The sequence below is a fragment of the Geotrypetes seraphini genome, chromosome 2 (genome assembly GCF_902459505.1).
Source record: "Geotrypetes seraphini chromosome 2, aGeoSer1.1, whole genome shotgun sequence".
Lineage (NCBI taxonomy): Eukaryota > Metazoa > Chordata > Amphibia > Gymnophiona > Dermophiidae > Geotrypetes > Geotrypetes seraphini.
The window spans coordinates 158,216,591-158,239,305 of record NC_047085.1 but is presented as its reverse complement, the minus strand read 5'-3'; the positions used below and the strand labels follow the sequence as shown (position 1 = coordinate 158,239,305).

General features: G+C 44.7%; 1 protein-coding gene across 5 annotated transcripts in view; it reads left to right on the top strand.

Moving 5' to 3' along the window:
* The window catches only part of CEP76 (centrosomal protein 76), a 105,259-nt gene that overhangs the window by 45,864 nt on the left and 36,680 nt on the right, over positions 1-22,715 (top strand). For 4 of the 5 annotated variants that reach the window (XM_033934120.1, XM_033934121.1, XM_033934122.1 and 1 more), the window contains 2 exons: positions 9,132-9,320; positions 11,993-12,159. In XM_033934120.1, coding sequence (XP_033790011.1) covers positions 9,132-9,320; positions 11,993-12,159 — 356 coding nt within the window. The remainder of the gene's footprint in view (positions 1-9,131; positions 9,321-11,992; positions 12,160-22,715) is intronic. The other variant, XM_033934124.1, reaches the window with a different exon arrangement.

Below are 22,715 nucleotides of genomic sequence, written 5' to 3'. Positions count from 1 at the left end.
CTCCTGAATGTTCATCCTCCCCTCAAACCGCCTCCGGTGGTTTGGGATCTCAATGTGGTTCTAGCTCAACTGATGAAACCTCCATTTGAGCCTATGGATAAGTGTCATCTTAAGTTCCTCACTTGGAAAGTGATCTTCCTACTCGCTCTCACTTCTGCTCGGAGGGTTAGCGAGCTGCAGGCCTTGGTGGCGGACCCACCTTTCACGGTATTCCACCATGACAAGGTGGTCCTCCGCACTCACCCTAAGTTTTGCCTAAGGTGGTGTCTGATTTTCATCTCAACCAGTCCATTGTTTTACCTGTGTTCTTCCCCAAGCCCCACTCTCATCCCGGAGAGGTGGCGCTTCACACTCTCGACTGCAAGCGGGCGTTGGCCTTCTACCTCCAACGCACCCAGTCTCATCGGACGGCCCCCCAGTTGTTTTTGTCCTTCGACCCCAACAGGTTGGGGCGCCCAGTTTCCAAGCGCACCCTGTCCAACTGGTTAGCTGCTTGTATTTCTTTCTGCTACGCTCAGGCTGATCTCGCGCTGAACGGTCGAGTTACGGGACATAAGGTCCGAGCGATGGCAGCTTCGATAGCTTTCCTCAGGTCCACGCCTATCGAGGATATCTGCAAGGCTGCCACGTGGTCTTCGGTTCATACTTTCACCTCACACTACTGCCTGGATAAACTGTCCAGGAGCGATGGCCGGTTTGGCCAATCGGTCTTACGTAACCTATTTTCTTGAATTGCCAACCTCCCTCCATCCCTTATCAGTTAGCTTGGAGGTCACCCACATGTGAGAATATCATGCCTGCTTGTCTGGGATAAAGCACAGTTACTTACCGTAATAGGTGTTATCCAGGGATAGCAGGCATATATTCTCACAACCCGCCCACCTCCCCAGGGTTGGCTTCATTGCTGGATATGTGAACTGGAGACCACGAGGAGGGGATGCGCCCTCTAGTGGAGCAGGAGGCACACATGCGTGGTGCAGCCAGCAAGCTTGAATCTTCAATCAAGTTTGCTTGAAATGCTGTCCGCATCGGGGCTCCGTAGATGACGTCACCCACATGTGAGAATATATGCCTGCTGTCCCTGGATAACACCTGTTACGGTAAGTAAATGTGCTTTCTCAAACTGCCAGTTGAGTGAAGATCAAGACCCAATCTTTACAATGTCGCTCATAGAAACTGTTGCGCTTAGCTACCATCTGCTCCATATGTAGAATAAAGCTGGTTCGGGTTTTCCATTCCTCCAGAATAGGTACCACCATGCTCTTCCAGCAAAAAGCAATAAGACACCTGGCAGCAATCAGTCCAGAATGAAGCAAGCAACTCCGCCACTATGGAGAAATATTAGAATTCAAACCCAGTAAACAGATGATTCCCATGCCACTGGACATGACAACAAGGTCTCTAAACAAGATCGCACCTTTTGCCAAAAAGTCCGTACCTTGTTGCATAGCCACCAAATGTGCAAAAATGTGCCCACCTGAGTACCATATCTCCAATATATATTAGATACAAAGGGGAAAACATTATGTAGCCTTTCAGGTATATAATACCACCTGGTTAGTACCTTATATGCATTTTCTTGTAATAACACACAAGAAGAAACCTTTTGTATCCCTAAACAAATAGAATCCCATTGTGAATCAGTAAAGGGTCTCCCCAGGTCCTGCTCCCATGCTATTCGAAAGGGTCCCGACCCCTTAAGTAAGAATACAAAACAGAAAGAGGGCGAGGAATTCTCAACAGCTGCCAGAGATCCTCCAAGTGTTCCCGTACTCCTCCTCTGTTACCTAGCCAACCCTGTGATTGTGCAAAATGCAGCACCTGCATATAATATATAAAGTCACCATCCCCTGCCAGAAGTCTCGAAACCTACATAACCCTCGCTTCTCCCATCTAGCAAACATCCCCCTGTTCTGTACCCGCCCCAAATTTCGGCTCATCCCTAAGAGCAGCCATCGTAGAAACCACCCCTTCTCTCCCCCATTGTGGTTGCATCAATCCCCAAAGCCCAAGCAAATATCTAAGGATTCTCTAGCTCCCTCAATCTTTCCCTGCCTTCGTAAGAAGCCCAAATCCAACTACCCAAGGAGTAACCCAGAGCAAAGAATTGATCCAGTTGCACCCCCTGGTTGTGAGATGTTCTGGACCAATCTAAAATAAATCACAACTGAGCTGCCCTATAGTACCACAATGAATTTGGAATCGCCCTATCCCCTTGGGCCCTAGGTGCCCAGAATGCTTTCTTCGCTAATCTCGGTGCTTTCCCCAACCATATAAATCGTGAGAATTCCCTTTGTAAATCCAATATAACAGGTAAGGACTGAAATAAGAACAAGAGGCATAGAAGTACATTTATCTAACCCCTTTAGCAAATCCAGCCGTACCTGTTTAATAATCCTTCCATAATTGCTGTTATATAGGTCATCTAAATTCCTAGGTAGATAAATGCCCAAATATCTGATAAGTGGTCCTGCTATCCGAAGTGAACAGAGCTCACCAATCTCCCGCTCCTCTTCCCCTGTAATCGTTAACCCCATCAACTCAGATTTTTCCATATTAACTTTAAATCCCAATAGCGCACCATAGTCCCGTAAAATCCCCAACAGGACTGGAATAGTATGGGTTGGATCACTGATATACAACAGAATATCATCGGCGAAGAGCGCTATCCTATGCTCGGTCCCTCTAACCTCTATCCCCCGCACATCTGGATGTGACCTAATATATTCCGCCAAGGGTTCCACTAACATTGCAAACAGTAAAGGCAATAAAGGACAACCCTGCTTCATGCCTCTTCCAATATTGAAAAAATCAGTATAAGATCCATTGATACGCAGACATGCCCTTGGGGTGCTATAAAGAGCCCGTATCCAATTACAATAATTCTTCCCCAGCGTCCACAAGAAAACCCACTGAACCCTATCAAAGGCCTTCTCTGCATCAATGGTCAAAACAGCCATTTTGTCCCTTGATCTTTTCACCCTCCCCATCAGATGCGGAGTCCGTCTCATATTATCCTGTACTTGCCGTTTAGAAATGAAACCAGATTGATCAACATGAATAAGAGTAGGGAGCACTCTGGCCAGCCGTACCACCAATGCCTTGGCTACAATCTTTGCATCGATATTGAGAAGAGAAATGGGCCGGTAGGCTCCACAACTAGTGGGATCCTTTCCTGGCTTAGGTAACAAAGTAATTCCAGCCTCCCCAGTAGACTGAGGAAAAGAACCCCTTCACTAACTAAACTAAACTAAACCTTAAGTTTATATACCGCATCATCTCCATGGATGTGGAGCTCGGCACGGTTTACAAGAACTTAAAATCTAGGAAGAGAAGGAAAAAAAAGGTTTACATGAACTTATATATAGAAGAGAAGAGTAGAGGGGGATAGAATTACATTTTAGTGAAAAGCCAGGTTTTCAGTTGCTTGCGGAATAATTGGAGGGAGCCCAGGTTCCACAGCGGGGTAGTAAGCCACTCTCACCAAAGTAATAATTTGTAGAATATGCCAGTATACCCATCTAATCCAGGAGACTTACCCACCTTCAAACCCTGGATAACTCTCGTAATTTCGAGCAGAGTAATGGGCTCCCCTAAGTGATCAGCATCCTGAGGACTCAAACAGTGAAGATTCATCTTATCCTAAAAGGATGCAATAGAATTGGTAGTAGTATCCAACCCTCCCTGATACAAGGAAGAATAGTATGACAAAAATGCCTTCTGAATAGCCTTGTCTGTACGAGAGACAGTGCCCCCTTGCCCTTTAATTTCACGAATAGACTGATAACAGCAGCGACCCTTAAGATACCTAGCCAAGAACTTTCCAGATTTATTACTAAATTCAAATAGCCTTTGTTTTAATTTGGTCCTCATAAAATCCACCTCCTCCACCTGTAGCTTCCTCAATTCTTCTCTCAGCTGACGCACCTGTACCCCCGCAGCCTTATCCGCCGTCCTTTTTATGTTGTAGTTCAAGTCGAATGAGAGACTCTTTGAGAAATAACAACTGAGCCTCTCTATCCTGCTTCTTTCTAGCCCCCCCATTTTATCAACACCCCCCCCAAAGACCCACTTTAAGAGCATCCCACAATATTCCATCCCCCACCTCCCCATTGTCATTAGTAGAAAGATAGTGCTCAATAGTAGATTTAATTTCCGCACATACCTCTGAAGAACCCAACAATGAGTCATTTTATCTCCAATACCTACACCCCTGTGTTTTCCCCAAGCCCTTCAAGGACACCCAGACTGGAGCATGATCAGAGATTTGTATGACCTCCATCTCAGCCATATCCAACTCCCCCCACAGGTTCCTATGCACCCAAATCCCATCCAACCTCGTGTAGATACCAGAAGTATGAGAGAAAAAAGTATAATTCCTTTGCACTCCATAAGCTATGTACCAACAATCTATCAAATGAAATTTCTTCATAAAAGAAAGAAAGGCCCGATGATTAGACCTATCATAGCTATGCCCACCTTTTGAGTGATCCAATCTAGCACTAAGTGTAATATTAAAGTCACCCCCCACTAACAGGAACCCCTGGGCAAAGTCCAAGATGGGCTTGGATAGAGAATTGTAATACTGAGCTTGCTGGGAGTTAGGACCTTAAATATTTACTATAGTAAAAGCTGAGCCCTGATGCAAACCCCTGATGGCCAAATAACGTCCCTCTCAATCTCTATATTCAGCATCAATTATCAACCCTACCCTCTTTCTAACCAATATGGCCACTCCCCTGTTTGCGGTTCCCCCCCCCCTTGCATTATGTGTAAGCAGTAGCTCATAATCTCTATGCTGTAACAGGTGGGAATCTCTAGCCCGCAAATGCATTTCTTTCAAAAGAACCACATCCCATTGCAATCTCCCCAATTCCTTAAACACAATACTGCGCTTCCCAGGGTTGTTCATACTATTTACATTCCAAGGCAGACAATGATAGATTCAACCCTCCCTCCCCTAAATGCATCCTAATTCCAATTCCGATCTTGATATGGTTCAACCAGATACTTTCCAAGGAAATGAAATCGCACCTAGACTTCTACACAATCCGACTCGCTCAAATGCCTCACTCACTTGAATCCCATCCAGTAACCAACATCCATACCCCCCTCCCCGACTCACACTCTCCAGAATACTGTAATAAGAATTGCAAAATCAAAAGATTGAAAAGCCTCAACAAAAGTCATTTGTCTCCAGTTGCCGGCTTCAAAGCACATTTCCCAGAATTTGCCACTCTTGCAATGAGTGCAGCATGTCTGAAACTGCCTTTGTGCGCTCAACTGCTGGAACATTTATTACATCCCAGCTCCCTCAGTACAGTCCAAGCCTCCTTAACAGATTGTATCTTCCGTTATTGTCCATTAATTGTAATCCACAATCCAGATAGGTAGAGCCATCAATACTTGTAACCCTCTGTACGCAGCAATCTTGTAACATCTTGGAAAGCTTGTCGCTTCTGGAGTGTAATCAGTGCCAAGTCTTGGAAAATCCCCATTTTAATTTCATTTCAACTGAAGTTAGAAGTTTGGTGGGCTTTAGACAGAATTTGCTCTTTGAAACCAAAGTCTCCAAAGCAAGCAATAATATCATGAACATAATTGCCTTTAGGAGAGCCAAGACTTTGGTGAGCCCTCTCTATTTGTATGCAGTCTTGTTCTCCCTCATTAGTTATGTCCACTAGCACACCATATATCTTGCGCACCACAGCAGCGCAATTGCGGTATTCTTCCATCTCCAGGATGCCTTTGAATCTTAAATTGCATCTTCTAGATCTATTTTCAAGATCTTCCACTTGCAGTTGCAGTTCAGAAATCAAGTTTGCATGAGCCTCCATTGAGCCTTGAGCCTCCTTCACATCTCCCGCTAGCTGTGCCACATGTTCCTCCGAGGCTGCCACTTGGGTTCCTAACTCCCGGACTTCAGCTTTAATATCAGCCAAAGCCGTTTTCGTGTCTTGCAGAATGTCCGTCATTTCCTTCTTAAGATCAGACAGCCAAGCACTTGGCATCTGTACAGTGGCACCATGGCCCGGTACAGCGGCTTGATAACATAAGAACATAAGAACATAAGAACATAAGCAGTGCCTCCGCTGGGTCAGACCTCAGGTCCATCCTGCCCAGCAGTCCGCTCCCGCGGCGGCCCGAACAGGTCACGGCCTGTCTGAGACACCAGAAGGGGCCCCCTTGCCACCTTTGGTTTCCCATTGAGTTTTATCTTCCCATCGAAGTCCTAACCCTCCGGTCTTGCACATGCACGACCTGGTCAGATTTCTATACTTATTACTTGGTTTGCTTTCTATACCTGTGTTACATCCCAGCACCTCTCTCAGTATCCCACGATCCCCCTATCCCTCAGGAATCCGTCCAATCCTTGTTTGAATCCCTGTACCGTACTCTGCCTGATCACTTCCTCCGGTAGCGCATTCCAAGTGTCCACGACCCTTTGGGTGAAGAAAAACTTCCTTGCATTTGTTCTGAACCTATCTCCCTTCAGTTTCTCCGAATGCCCCCTCGTGCCTGTTGACCCCTTCAGCCTGAAGAATCTGTCCCTATCCACCCTCTCTATGCCCCTCATGATCTTGAAGGTCTCTATCATATCTCCCCTGAGCCTCCTTTTTTCCAGAGAGAAGAGCCCCAGCCTATCCAACCTCTCGGCATATGGGCAGTGTTCCAGCCCTCTTACCAGTTTCGTTGCTCTCCTTTGGACTCTCTCAAGCACCGCCATGTCCTTCTTGAGGTACGGCGACCAATATTGAACGCAGTATTCCAGATGTGGACGCACCATAGCTCTATACAATGGCATGATGACTTCCCGCGTCCTGGTTGATATGCCCCTCTTTATGATGCCCAGCATTCTGTTGGCTTTTTTCGAGGCTGCTGCGCACTGTGCAGATGGCTTCAGTGATGCATCTACCAGCACATAACCAACATAACCTTCTCCGATCTGTTCGTGATCCCCTTCTTTATCATTCCTAGCATTCTGTTCGCCCTTTTCACCACCACCACACATTGCGTGGATGGCTTCATCGACTTGTCGATCATAACTCCCAAGTCTCTTTCCTGGGAGGTCTGTCCAAGTACCGCCCCGGACATCCTGTATTCGTGCATGAGATTTTTGTTACCTACATGCATCACTTTACACTTATCCACGTTGAACCTCATCTGCCATGTTGATGCCCATTCCTCAAACATGATTATGTCACGTTGCAGATATTCAAGTGCCCTGCCCTGATTGGCACCCAGCATCCCCTTCCTCCCTCCTACCCTGCCAGGCACTGCACCCAATCCCCTTCTCTGCCTCCCCTGTCAGGTTCTGCGCCCAGCCACCTCCCTGCCAGGTACTGCACCCAGCTCCCTGCCCTGCCAGGTTCTCCATCCTGTCCCCCCCTCCCTCCTAGGCTCTGTACTCTGTTCCCCTTCCCTGCCCTGTCCAATATCTGCCAATATCCTGCTGCGCCTTCCTTATGACCTGCATACCTGGAATCCCTGGTGGTCCAGAGGTGTAGCGGGCAGGAATAAACTTTCCACGCTCTTGCCCCACTGCTCAGCCAGTCGCTGCCCCGAGTTTTGGCGGTTCAGCTGTACCGAGCAGGAGCACGCTTTGGGCACTGCTGTTCGGCACTGAGAAGCTTCCTGAATGGCTGCGGTGAGTCTTTTGAAAATTCATAGGAGCCATTCAGGGTGCAGAGCTCGAGAAATGGGCCGGTATATGGCAAATGAAGTTTAACGTGGATAAGTGTAAGGTGATGCATGTCAGTAAAAAAATCTTATACATGAATACAGGATGTCCGGTGCAGTACTTAGAGAGACCCCCAGGAAAGAGACTTGGGAGTACTGGTCGACAAGTCAATGAAGCCGTCTGCGCAATGTGCGGCGGCGGCAAGAAGAGCGAACATAATGCTAGGAATGATTAAGAAGGGGATCACGAACAGATCGGAGAAGGTTATCATGCCTCTGTACTGGGCCATGGTACGCCCTCACCTGGAATATTGCATCCAGCACTGATCGCCGTACATGAAGAAGGACACAATACTACTCGAAAGGGTCCAGAGAAGAGCGACTAAAATGGTTAAGGAGCTGGAGGAGTTGCCATACAGTGAGAGATTAGAGAAACTGGTCCTCTTCTCCCTTGAAAAGAGGAGACTGAGAGAAGACAAGATTGAAACATTCAAGATAATGAAGGGAATAGACTTAGTAGATAAGGACAGGTTGTTCACCCTCTCCAAGGTAGGGAGAACGAGAGGGCACCCTCTAAAGTTAAAAGGGGATAGATTCCGTACAAATGTAAGGAAGTTCTTCTTCACTCAGAGAGTGGTAGAAAACTGGAACGCTCTTCCAGAGGCTGTTATTGGGGAAAACAAGACAAAATTAGACAAGTTCCTGCTGAACCAGAACATACGCAGGTAAGGCTAGTCTCAGGGCACTGGTCTTTGACCTAAGGGCCGCTGTGTGAGCGGACTGCTGGGCACGATGGACCACTGGTCTGACCTAGCAGCGACAATTCTTATGTTCTTATTTCCTTTTTTGCTTGTTTTATTTCTATGTCACTTTGATAGAAATTCAGTGCCAAAGAAATACACAAGATGGAAACTGGGACTTTAGAATGAGAATATGAAGGCATTTGTTCTGCAAAGGAGCATTGTAATTTGCTGTAGTCCTGCCTTGCAATATCTGGGGAGCTTTCTATGTTTCACAGCAAGGTGGAAGGTAGTTAGATAAGAATAACAACTCTTTTCAGGACATCATCAAGTACAAGCTTCTGTGTTATCCCTTTTGTAATACCTTGTGACTTAAAGAACAGGATCTATCTGACACACAGGTGTTTTGTGGTGCACATTCCCATGAGCTGGCTGCTGTTAGCTGTACTGTGAATGGTGCCTGGATCTCCTGTTCTTCAACTCTTGTGCAGTTTACAGCTGTAAAACTTTTTGCTTATGTGGCTTTTACTATGCATGCCAATTCAGAGTAGAAATTAGGATTATAGCTATCATGGCATACAAGCAAATAAGATAATTAAGTGCCAATAGTTACTCTATTTTCAGAATGAGAACTGGATCAACCATTGGCACACAAGTATCTTATTTGCTTGCATGCCATGATAGCTATAATCCTATATTCTCTATTTTCAGGATGAGAACTGGATCAACCGACCCGTGTGTTCCTATGTCAGACCTCTTCGGGCAGGCCGGCTTCTTGACACTCCGCGGCAAGCTGCACGCTTTGTCAATGTCTTGGGCTATGAAAGAGCTCCTGTGGTTGGCGGAGGCGGGAAACAAGAACAGTGGTGCACTCTTCTGGCCTTTTTGTGTAGAAATAAGGTATGAAAGATATTTGATCTTACTTGTATTACAACAGACTTGAAAGGAATTCTATATCTGCGGGTTTTTTCTCTTTCAAAACTGGGAACTATAGAAACTGATTTGGCATCATTTCTTAACAAAATGATTGTAGGATTACTATGGAGTAAGGTATGAAAGATATTTGATCACATTTTCCTTTGAGGGGACCCCAGGTCCAAGTAAAAAGCTATTTCTGGATATAATGAGGAAAAATGCATACTTAACCAATGGTTGCAACCTTTTCCTCTATCCTTTTGGTTCTAGAGGAATAAACTTCACATTTTAATGCTGTTGGAATCTTATGGAGCCAGCTCTTCTCCAAAAAGACAAAAAAAGATTTTTTTTTCTATTTGGGATTCATATTTATGACTGATATTCCTCAAAGCTTGCAGCCTAGCATTGAATCAGTTATAGGAAGTGACTAACGTCTCAGTTGGTACTTCTTGAGCTCTCTAGTGGGAAGGGATTATGATATTAGTTTGTGATGGTTTGGGGTCATAAGAGTCAGGCACTGTTTGAGGAGAGGTGAAGGCTTTGTTTGCTACCTTTCAGTTTTGTCTAATTTTGATACCTACTTTTTTATATAAGTGAATAAAAAAATTTTCTAATAATAAACAGGAGCAATATCAATAAGTTCTTAAAAAGCTGATGAAAATGTAAATTTCTCTCTCAAAGATGTAGTTAATCAGCAATTTAATATTAATTTATTAAATTTCTACACCATTCTCCTAGGGGTTTGCATTCATTTGTTCAGGTACTCAACCATTTTTCTCTGTCTGTCCCAGTGGGCTCACAAGTTGCTGCATGAACTTTGGGGGGGGGGGGAGGTTTGAAGTACAAGCATCAGAATGAGACGGGGGCCATGACCTCTCCAAAAATTGGCGGTTAGAGGTCAGAAGAGTCAGTTATAGCTCTCCCAACTCCTCCACCTACTTTCTCCCTGGCTGCTGTAATTTTAAATCTTCGGGCAGTGGCAACGAGATGAACCTGCTGCCGTTGACATGCCCCAGAACCCTTCATTCTGCAACGTCCCACCTACATGGGAACAGGAAGTCGCTGCAGAATAAAATCTGGGGAAGACTAACAGCAGCAGGCTCACCTCATTGCTGCTGCTGGCTGCCCAGAGATTTAAAATTACAGCAGCCTGGCTGGAGGTAGGTGGGGGAGCTGGGAACTGGGGAGAGAAGTCATACTACAGGATCCCACTGGGGAAAAGAACATATGCTGCAGAGGCTGGGGGAGGGGTTGGGAAGGCAGGGATGGACAGATGCTGCATGGGCTGGGGGGTTAAAAAGGAAAGCAAAGAGATGCTACACAGGTGAGGTGGTGGGAAGGGACGGAAAGAGATACTGGTGAGGGAAGGAAGAAAAAGGGAATTGTTGGACATAGGTGCGTAGAGTGGGAGGGAAAGAGTTGGTGCACATGAAGAAAGGAAATGAGGAGAATTGTTGGACATGATGGTGGTGGAGAGGAGGGAGAAATATTGGATGTGGTGGAGAGGAAAGGGGATAGATGGAAAGGGATGCAAAAGGGAGGTATGTTGAATATGGTGGAGGGAAGGGAGGAAGAGATGCATTATGGTGTTGAAGAAGAAATGTTGAAGGAGAAATGTTGGGCATGGGGCTGGTGGGGAGGGACAAAAGATGCTGTAGAGGAGCTAGGGGATGAGAGAGGGAGAAATGTTGCACTTGGCAGTAAAGGGGTTGGGAGAAATGTGCCCTGGATCCCCTCCCCTTTTCGCTCTCTCTCCCATACCCTTTGCAGTAAGGGAGGGAATGAGAAAGATGATGAACAGTGAGAGAGAGAGGGAGACATGTTTCACATGGGGTGGAGGAGAGAGAGAGGAAGAAATGCAGAAGACAGGAAAGCAGAAAAAAAGAGAAACTGGAACCAACATGATGGAAAAATCTCCAGACATCAAAGGAAAAAAAAGGAATTTATTGAGTGAAATACATTAGCTTTGGGAAATGTATATAGCAGATGTCTAAGGAAATGCATTTCTAGTTTTATTTCTCCTGTGTTGAAGTACTTGCTGACCCTTGCTGTAGCTGGTGGAGTCCCCAAGCACTGCCAGTTAAGGACCTCTTCCAGAGGTGGCCAGAACTCCTTTCTACCAATCATAGCAATTACTGTCAGCATCCTTGAGCCACTGAGGTGCCAGCATCTAGTACTTAGGGACACTGCTGCTGCCTGCCAAGCTTGGTAAAAGGGATTTTTGGCCACCTTCAGAGGAAGTTTTCAGCTGATATATCTTGAGGGGCCTCATCAGCTGTAGTATTTATATTTTATATTTACATTAGAGGCTCTGGTAGAGTATGCATTCTTTCCAATTAATATTTCCAAGTTAAAGTCTTTGCTTATTTGTAAATGGGTCTCTACCAGAGCCTTTAATTCAGTAGCATAATTAAATGAAATAACTACTTCTAAAGTTTATAAGTTTATAGAAATGGATGGGTATGGGTTCAGTTGTAGCGGGGGCAGGCAGAGATGGATTCGATTCCAGCGGGGTAGGGTTTGATTTCTGTCCCTGCGCAACTCTCTAGGTTAAATTGTGTTTTAGGTGTCCTAGAAGGTGTCACAGCAAATAGAATAACGTTGTGATGTGTTAAGTGTTTACTGACTGGACTCTGTTGCTGTGTGTTTCTTTCCAGGGGGACTGTGAAGATCATGCTAACCTTTTGTGCAGCCTTCTCCTAGGATATGGGCTAGACGCATATGTGTGTATAGGGACAAAGGCCAAAGACATTCCTCATGCATGGGTGATGACTTGTAGCACGGATGGAACAATTATATTTTGGGAAAGTTTAACAGGCCACAGGTAAATGTGAGCTCTGAGGTACAGTATATGAGAAGCATGTGCTTGGTGTTTGGAGATACTTTTACTTGAAATTTCTTTTATGGTGAAAACAGATAGGTCAGAACATGTCCAATAGCAATACTCATAAGAGCAAACAGTACAAGATGTTGACACATTGATAACAATGTTTTCCAAACCAATTTTATGTTAACATCCCATGAAGCCCCATTTCTCTTACCCTACCCCCAAGCATAATCTTTCTATTAATGTAGCCTTACTTCAAAAGATTAACCAATACAATGCTCTGAAACATCAAATATACTTAGGATGGGAGGACATAAGAGAAGTGGAAAGACAGTGGTCTAAGCTGAAAGGAGCGATAAAAATGGCTACGGACCTTTATGTGAAGAAAATCAATAAAAACAAGAGAAAAAGGAAGCCAATATGGTTCTTCAAACTAGTGGCGGAGAAAATAAAGGCGAAAGAGTTGGCGTTCGTGAAATATTAAAAAACCCAAGAAGAGGAGAGCAGAAAGGACTACAGGGTGAAACTGAAAGAAGCCAAGAGAGAGATACGTCTGGCGAAAGCACAGAAGGAAGAACAAATGGCTAAAAATGTAAAAAAGGGAGACAAAAATTTTTTCAGATATATTAGTGAAAGGAGGAAGATGAAAAATGGAATTGCTAAACTAAAAGATGCTGGGAACCGATATATGGAGAGTGAAGAGGAAAAAGCAAATGTGCTAAACAAATACTTCTGTTCTGTGTTCACAGAAGAAAATCCTGGAGAAGGACTGAGATTGTCTGGCAAAGTTACATGAGAAAATGGAGTGGATTCTGCGCCGTTCAGAGGAGAGCGTTTATGAGTAACTTGAAAAACTAAAGGTGGACAAAGCAATGGGACCAGACGGGATCCATCCCAGGATACTATGGGAGCTCAGAGAGGTTCTGGCGAGTCCTATTAAAGACTTGTTCAACAAATCTCTGGAGACGCGAGTGGTTCCTGGGGATTGGAGGAGAGCAGATGTGGTCCCTATTCACAAAAGTGGTCACAGGGATGAAGCAGGAAACTACAGGCTGGTGAGCCTCACTTCAGTTGTTGGAAAAATAATGGAAGTGTTGCTGAAAGAAAGGATAGTGTACTTCCTTGAATCTAATGGGTTACAGGATCCGAGGCAACATGGCTTTACAAAAGGTAAATCATGCCAAACGAGCCTGATTGAATTTTTTGATTGGGTGACCAGAGAGCTGGATCGAGGACATATGCTAGATGTAATTTACTTAGATTTCAGCAAAGCCTTTGATACAGTTCCTCATAGGAGACTGTTGAACAAACTTGAAGGGCTGAAGTTAGGATCCAAAGTGGTGAACTGGGTTAGAAACTGGCTGTCGGACAGACGCCAGAGGGTGGTGGTTAATGGAAGTCGCTCGGAGGAAGGAAAGGTGAGTAGTGGAGTCCCTCAGGGTTCGGTGCTGGGGCCAATCCTGTTCAATATGTTTGTGAGTGACATTGCTGAAGGGTTAGAAGGAAAAGTGTGCCTTTTTGCAGATGATACTAAGATTTGTAACAGAATAGTCACTGAAGAGGAAGTGGAAAATATGGAAAAAGGATCTACAAAAGTTAGAGGAATGGTCTAATGCCTGGCAACTAAAATTCAATGCAAAGAAATGCAGAGTAATGCATTTGGGGATTAATAATCAGAAGGAACCGTATATGCTGGGAGGTGAGAAGCAGATATGCACGGACAGGGAGAGGGACCTTGGGGTGATAGTGTCCGAAGATCTAAAGGCGAAAAGGCAGTGTGACAAGGCAGTGGCTGCTGCCAGTAGGATGCTGGGCTGTATAAAGAGAGGCGTAGCTAGTAGAAGGAAGAAGGTGTTGATGCCCCTGTACAGGTCATTGGTAAGGCCCCACTTGGAGTATTGTGTTCAGTTTTGGAGACTGTATCTGGCGAAGGACATAAGAAGACTTGAAGCGGTCCAGAGGAGGGTGATGAAAATTATAGAAGGCTTGCGCCAGAAGACGTATGAGGAGAGACTGGAAGCCTTGAATATGTATACCCTAGAGGAAAGGAGGGACAGGGGAGATACGATTCAGACGTTCAAATACTTGAATGGTATTAACGTAGAACAAAATCTTTTCCAGAGAAAGGAAAATGGTAAAAACAGAGGACATAATTTGAGGTTGAGGGGTGGTAGATTCAAAGGCAATGTTAGGAAATTCTACTTTATGGAGAGGGTGGTAGATGCCTGGAATGCGCTCCCAAGAGAGGTGGTGGAGAGTAAAACTGTGACTGAGTTCAAAGAAGCATGGGATGAACACAGAGGATCTAGAATCAGAAAATAATATTAAATATTGAACTAAGGCCAGTACTGGGCAGACTTGCACGGTCTGTGTCTGTGTATGGCCGTTTGGTGGAGGGTGGGCTGGGGAGAGCTTCAGTGGCTGGAAGGGTGTAGATGGGCTGGAGTAAGTTTTAATGGAGATTTCAGCAGTTGGAACCCAAGCACAGTACCAGGTAGAGCTTTGGATTCTTGCCCAGAAATAGCTAAGAAAATTTAAATTGAATCAGGTTGGGCAGACTGGATGGACCATTCGGGTCTTTATCTGCTGTCATCTACTATGTATGTTACTATGTAAAACATTTAGAATATTTCCCTGAAACCCTCCCTCCAATGTATTCACAGTGAAATAAGTCAAATGCACTAAAAATTCCAACAAGCATAAATACTATGCTGAATGTAATATATGGCAAATGGTTCAGGTTACTGACACTATAAACCTCCCCACCCCCTTTCTCCTTCCTTAAAACTGCAAAGAGAGGACAGTTAAAGGCTGCCTCCCTTATGGAATGGTGTGAGATACTTTTATGAAACAGAATAATGTGACAACTTTCACATATTTGTCTGTGTAACTTCCTGTAGTGTTAAATTATAGGACTCAGGTATGTAATGTAACAGGAGACAATCAATCAGGATTAGTGGATTCCCTAGAGCAGTGGCACTCAGGGAGAGACTGGTGCTGTTATCCCTTGAAAATAACTCTTCCTCTTGCCTCCATACTCTGTACAGGAAATGACAGATGGGTTTATAGATACTATAAAACACAATATATTAGGTGTAATTAAGTAATATGGAGAATAGAAAGGAGTTGGATTTACTCTGCTGACTGCATCTTCTCCAGCTTGTGTGCAGAAGGGATAGCTTTAGTGGGGTAACCCGGCAATCGGTCATTTCAAATTGATGCTAAAGTTTACTTTGTGGTATCACATTAAATGTTTTGGTCTAAGTGACAACTTCTGTCTGAGTGGACAATGATCAGCCCGCTACGGGTCACTTTGGTCCTAGGGGGTCTGAGTCTACCTTTTCACGGAAAGTAAAAATATTCAAAAAGCTCTATCTTTTGAGTTGGTGGTCTAGTTTGAACATATTTAGTGTCATTATCTGTCAAATAAAAGCTGCAAGTTATTTAGAAGTATTTTATCTGTAAAGTGTTGTGTTTATGATATTGGTATAAATCCCTTAACATTGGGTTATGTTGAAGATAATTCAAAAAGATCTTTCAAAAAATTATTAAATATAATGTCAGGTAAAGTTTATACAATATTCCAAACAACCAAAATTTAAAGAAGACACTGTGCATTAAACAGCTTTATGAGTGAAAAGTGTTTAAAAATGTGTCATGAACATATACATATTAATCAGTGTCTGTTGACTTTGAAACATTTATAAGCCATTTATTCAGAACATTTACGCCTGCACAAATGTATGATCATAGTTCTGCTTTTCTACACTTTCACAATGAACATGTTTTTGTGCATTTACATTTTACATCAAGATCGAAGATATCTTTTGCAAAGGGTAGTGTATTCTGAACTGGAATCAGTTTGTCTCTCTCAAACTATCCATGATTGAAGGGGTTCTGAACAGGCATCATTGGCTCATTAGCTATAATCTAAATGCTCGCTTGAAAGATGCTCGTTTGAGGAGATATATTCTGTCCGTGTCCGTGCAAGTTTCATTGGAGTACAGTCTATACAAATTGCATCATGGTCTCTTTCAGCTGTGGTGATATATGAAACAGAGTGCTATCAGCAGTTGCAAATTTCTTTCATGAGGGGTGGAAATTTTGTCCTTTTTGCCTTGAAACAGTATCACTTTTCCTTGAACTTGAAAGCTGATGTGCTGTTTGATCCAGAGAAAGCATGAAAGAGAGTCATCACTTGGCATGTTGTCTCTCCTAAGTTTGAGGCAATGCAGTTGAGGGAAATCATTTTGGTTGCTTTGTCCTGATCTTGAATGAAATCTGGATGTCTGCTTCAAGGTTGGCAGTGATGTTGTAGTTATACTTCTAAGTCATTTTCACCACATCTCTGTCTCCAGTATGAACCATCCCCAGTGATGAATATTGGAGGGCATGAAGAAAGTGTACAGAAACTCAGGTATCTGCCTCCTCATGATTGCATTGTCCCATTGGAGTGCCATTTCTTTCACTGAGTACTTGGTCACCCAAAGTTATATCATATAGACAGATTTATCTTGATACTATACTTCTATAAGTATTGTGGAAAGATATAAAAATAACCCTCTTTGTTATCTGTGTTTGCCAAAAGGTTATGCCAGTTTCCTGAGACCTTGGCATTACCAGTTCCTCATTTTGCCCTTATGCCACCTTTGATTGACAATGGGACTCATTTTCAAAGCACTTAAACACACAAAGCACCATTGTAACCTATGGTATTTTGTGTGTCTAAGTGCTTTGAAAATGAGCCCCAATGTGAGAGATACTGATACTAGACAATATACAACTACTACTATTTAGCATTTTTATCATGCTGATAGGCATACAGAGTAGAGAGTTGCGCGGGGACAGAAATCCCACCCGTCCCCACCCGTCCCCGCCAAAATCCCACCCATCCCCACCCGTCCCCGTGAGGAATCCCTCCGTCCCCACCCGTCCCCGTGAGGAATCCCTCCGTCCCCACCCGTCCCCGCGAGGAATCCCCTCCGTCCCCACCCGTCCCCGCGAGGAATCCCCTCCGTCCCCACCCGTCCCCGCGAGGAATCCCCTCCGTCACCATCCTTCCCTATAAACTTCAGAAATAGTTATTTTATTTAATTATGCTACTGAATTAAAGGCTCTGGTAGAGACCCATTTACAAATAAGCAAAGAGACTATTAATTTGGAAATATTAATTGGGAAGAATACATACTTTGTAAATGGGTTTCTACCAGAACCTCTAATGTAAATATAAAATATAAATACTCAGCTGATGAGAACCCACAAACTGTCAGCTGAGGACTTCCTTTGCAGTTGGCCTGGGGTCCCTTTTGCCAAGCTTGGCAGGCAGCAGTAGCGTCCCTGAGTCACAGATGCTGGCACCTCAGTGGCTCATGGATGCTGCCAGCGACTGCTGCGCTTGGTGGAGGGGAGTTCTGACCATCTCTAGAGGAGGTCCTCTGCTGGCGGTGCTTGGGGATCCCCACCAGTCACAGCAAGGGCCAACAAGTACTTCAACACTGTAGAAATAAAACCAGAAATGCATTTCCTTTTCTTTTGAACACAAAACAAAGATATCTGCCATATACATTTCCCAAGGCAGATGACTCTATGCAATGTCACCTCGGTAACAAAATACAAAAATAGACAAATACACCCCCTCCCTTTTTACTAAACCACAATAGTAGGTTTTAGCACAGGGAGTTATGCTGAATGCCTCGCGCTGCTCTCAATGCTCATAGGCTCCCTGCGCTAAAAAACAATATTGCGGTTTAGTAAAAGGGAGCCATAGTGCAAAATATAGACAGCAGATATAAATTCTCAAAACAGACACATTTTGATCACTAAATTGAAAATAAAATCATTTTTCCTATCTTTGCTGTTTGGTGATTTCATGAGTCTCTGGTTGCACTTTCTTCTTCTGACTGTGCATCCAATCTTTCTTCCTTTCTTTCAGCCTCCTGTATGTTTCCTCTCCTCCAGACCTCATTCTCTCCCCCAACTTTTTCTTTCTGTCTCCCTGTTCCCCCTTCTTTCTGTCTCTCTGTCTGCCCCCTTTCTTTCTTTCTCCGTGCCCTCCCCCAAGCCACTCGGTTTGCTGCCACCACCATCGGGGAATAGTCCCCAAGCCACCGCTGTCCCAAGCTTTCCCTGCAGAAGTGTCGCGCTGACCAGCATTCCGCTCCCTGACGTCAATTCTGACGTAGGAGAGGAAGTTCCGGGCCAACAAGGCATTTCTCCTCATTCCATCCAGCCTGAGCCCCATCTCTCCTTGATCCAGCATTTCCCTTCTGTGTCTGTCAGAATTACCATTCCACCTATTTTCCAGCATCACCCTTCTTTGTGTCCATCTCACCTATATCCCTATCTCACCACTTTTTCAGAATCTTCATTTGTCTCTGTCCTTGTCTTTACCCCATATTCACCATTTGCCCTTTCAATGTCTTTATCTCCCCCCCCACACACACACACTTTTTCAGCATTACTTCTATGTCTCTATTTCACCTCCTCTTCATGTCCCCTCTGTATCTCTATCCTTATTCAGAAGGTCCTGCTTACCCTTTCTCTTCTTTGTGTCACAATCTCCATTTTCAGCTTTCCCCCCTTTTCCTTTGTTACTGCACCCTGTAGCCAGAATCTTTCCACCCTCTCTCCACTCCGGCCCAGCCCAGTATGAAATATTTCCTTTTGTTTCTCTCCCCTCTCTCTTCTCCTCCCTCACCCACGAGTCCTGCATCTGGCCCTCTCCCTTCTACCTGCACCTGGCAACACCCCCCTGCTCCGCGGCTCTCTTAAGCAACTCGTCAGCAGCGGTGATCAAGACAAGCTGCCGACATCGAGGCCTTCCCTCTACGAGTCCCACCTTTGTGGAAAAAGGAAGTTGAAACAAGCGGGACTCGCAGAGGGTAGGCCCCGACGTCAGAAGCTGCTGCTGAGTTGCCGAAGAGAGCCGCAGGTAGAAGGGAGAGGGAGATAGGAAGGCTGTAGAAGCTCCGGAGCATGACACCGAACCCGGCCAGGATGATTTCTTTTTCAGGCTGCTGCTGCCGCTGCCATCCCCGACCCGAAATGACAAAAAACAGCCTAATGCCCGCGTCGGGAAATAGCCATGCTGAGCAGTGAGCTCAGCACGTACACAGATGAAAGCCTTGCTTGCTGATTGGTCCGGCGGCACGGTGGGGCGGGGCCGCCGGACCAATCAGCAAGCAAGGCTTTCATCTGTGTACGTGCTGAGCTCACTGCTCAACATGGCTATTTCCCGACGCGACGCCAGAATTGTAAGCTGCATCGCCAGAATTTAGGTAGGTTGTTTTCATCCCCGTGGGAGTCCCGTGGGCAAGGGGGCGTCCCCGTGGGAGTCCCGTGGGTCAGGGGGGCATCCCCGTGGGAGTCCCGTGGGCCAGGGGGCGTCCCCGTGGGAGTCCCGTGGGCCAGGGGGGGAACCCGCGGGATCCCCGCGGGACCCGCGGGATCCCCGCGATCCCCGTTCCCGTGCAGACCTCTAATACAGAGCACTGTTCACCACACAATTGTTTCCCACGTATTCACCTTTATAGGACCCCCAGGGACCCTGAAGAAGACTTTTTGTCGAAACGCGGACCGTGTTGGGTCCTGTATCCCTAGCAGACTAGGTCCTTTAAGGCTTTTATGTGGATGAATTTATTTTATATGGATGATTTCAGTGTACCTTTGGAACTTTGACACTTTCAAATAAAGTCCATTTTGGAACATCGTCACTCCACAGAGTTTTGGTCTTCCCTTCTCAGTAGAGCTTACAATCTAAATTAACAGACAACAGGACAAGTAGGGGCTTAGGGTGTTTCTCAGGGTGCGTAGGGTGAGGGGGTTATGAGTTAAATGCATTCTCGGGGTGCTCTTGCTGCTCTTTTTGAATCATGCTAAATCCTTGGGTAGAAAACTAATGAAATATTTATCAAATGACTTTCCTTGGACAGCTGTTCCAGGCAGAGTGTGAATCAGTTCTCCTCCATCAATAACAATGAACTTATAAGTTCTGGGGGCCATTAAGTCCTCATCTCTAGTAAGGTCATTGATTGGACTGGTTTTCATAATGCATGCCAAGATATCTGACCTGATGCAGGAGTTGAGAGCCCCTTCAGAAGAGAGCGCTGGTGGGCATGATGAAAATTAATGATGGAAAACTTTCTCTGATTTTCACCATGGTTATCTAGTGCAACAAATGCCTGCCCTTACAAGTCTGTATGTTTCATGTAGTGCTGTATTTCTTAAGTTATGCTAAAAAGAAACCAATGAAGAACTTGTCTGTTCACTTGACAATCCAGTTGCTGTGCATAGAGAAGAAGCATACAGAGACATCATAGGATTCTTTAATCAGTTCAAAGAATTAGATGCTGCACCCCATCCTAACTTAGAACTTCCAAGAGTATATGCGGACAAATCGTGCATCATGGCACTAAATATGTCATCAGCTTTACAAGGGATTGGCACTTCAATGATTGGAACCCTCCCAACTCACACACTATTCAGAAAGGTTATCCTTCCAAGGATAAAATCTAATTGGCCCAGTGCAAATCATAATCCAGATTTGTACCTTTTTGTGGTGCAGAAATAAGTGGAACAGATTATTCTTTCCAAACGTTTAGCCCCACTAACAATATTCATGACAAAGCAGTAACAGGAGGAGGAGATTATTTTGGCACACCTTACTGAAGGAGATCTAATTGCTATTGAAGCCAAGTACCATTGAAATTGCTAAACTTGGATTCAATTGCCAACACCATGAATTGATATGAAGCAGGGAACAAAACACAACAAATAAAAATGTTGAAGTGATAGTAGAAGATGGCCTGCTGCAATTCTCAAAGAAGAAATTGCTGCAGGATGCAAAATTTTTGCAGTGCAAGAATAGATACACTTATGAAAGCTGACATCAGTTAAGAAAAAAGTACAGCACTACAAGAAGCATACAAATGGCTCTAACTTTTGATCACCAACTCAAAAGTTAGAACCATTTGAATATTTTCACTTTCTGCAAAAAGGTGGATAATCATTGTCCACTTGGACTGAATTTATTATTTGGACCAAAACCTTTAATGTGATGCCAAAAAGTTAACCTTTGCATAATTATGAAATGAAAAATGTTTATATTACATTGGCACCCTATTACTTGAGCTGGGTCTGCTTTTGACCTCTCATAACATTCTTTTAATAGGTATATAGAGTAGCACTGTTTGGGTTTTAAGGGTTTAACCATGTACAGTGTATTAAAAATATATCCTGCCTGTATAAGAACATAAGAACATAAGAAGTTGCCTCCGCTGAGTCAGACCAGAGATCCATCTCGCCCAGCGGTCCGCTCCCGCGGCGGCCCATCAGGCCCATTGCCTGAGCAGTGGTCCTTGACTATTTTTATAATCTATCTCTACTCCTATCCCTATCCTTAATTCTTATCTGTACCCCTCAATTCCCTTGTTCTCTAGGAACCTATCCAAACCTTCTTTGAAGCCATGTAACTTGTTCTGGCCTATCACAGCTTCTGGAAGTGCGTTCCACATATCCACCACCCTTTGGGTGAAAAAGTACTTCCTAGCGTTTGTTCTAAACCTGTCTCCTTTCAATTTCTCTGAGTGCCCCCTTGTACTTGTGCTTCCCCATAATCTGAAAAATCTGTCCCTGTCCACTTTTTCTATGCCTTTCAGGATCTTGAAGGTTTCTATCATGTCTCCTCTAAGTCTCCGCTTCTCAAGGGAGAATAGCCCCAGCTTTTTTAGCCTGTCAGTATATGAGAGGTTTTCCATACCCTTTATCAGTTTAGTTGCTCTTCTCTGGACTCCCTCGAGTACTGCCATGTCTTTCTTGAGGTGCGGTGACCAATACTGGACACAGTACTCCAGATGTGGGCGCACCATTGCGCGATAAAGTGGCAGGATGACTTCCTTTGTCCTGGCCGTGATGCCCTTCTTAATGATTCCAAGCATTTTGTTTGCTTTCCTTGAGGCTGTGGCGCATTGTGCCGATGCCTTCAGTGTTGTATCAACCATTACTCCCAGGTCTCTTTCAAGGTTACTTACCCCCAGCAGTGATTCCCCCCATTTTGTAGCTGAACATCGGGTTCTTTTTTCCTACATGCATGACCTTACACTTCCCTATGTTAAAACTCATTTGCCACTTATTGGCCCACTCTTCCAGTGTCGTCAGATCCTTTTGGAGATTTTCGCAGTCTTCCGTTGTTTCAACCCTGCTGTATAGTTTGGTGTCATCTGCAAATTTAATGACCTAGCATTTTGTTCCCGCCTCCAGGTCATTTATAAATATATTGAAAAGGAGCGGTCCCAACACCGACCCCTGCGGCACCCCGCTCGTGACCCATTTCCAATCTGAATAGTGACCCTTCACTCCAACCCTCTGTTTTCTGCCTGCCAGCCAGTTTTTGATCCATCGGTGGACCTCCCCTTGTACCCCGTGGTTCCATAGTTTCTTAAGCAGTCTTTCGTGTGGTACCTTGTCGAAGGCCTTTTGGAAGTCAAGGTAAATGATATCTATGGATTCCCCTTTATCCACCTGTCTGTTCACCCCTTCAAAGAAGTGTAATAAGT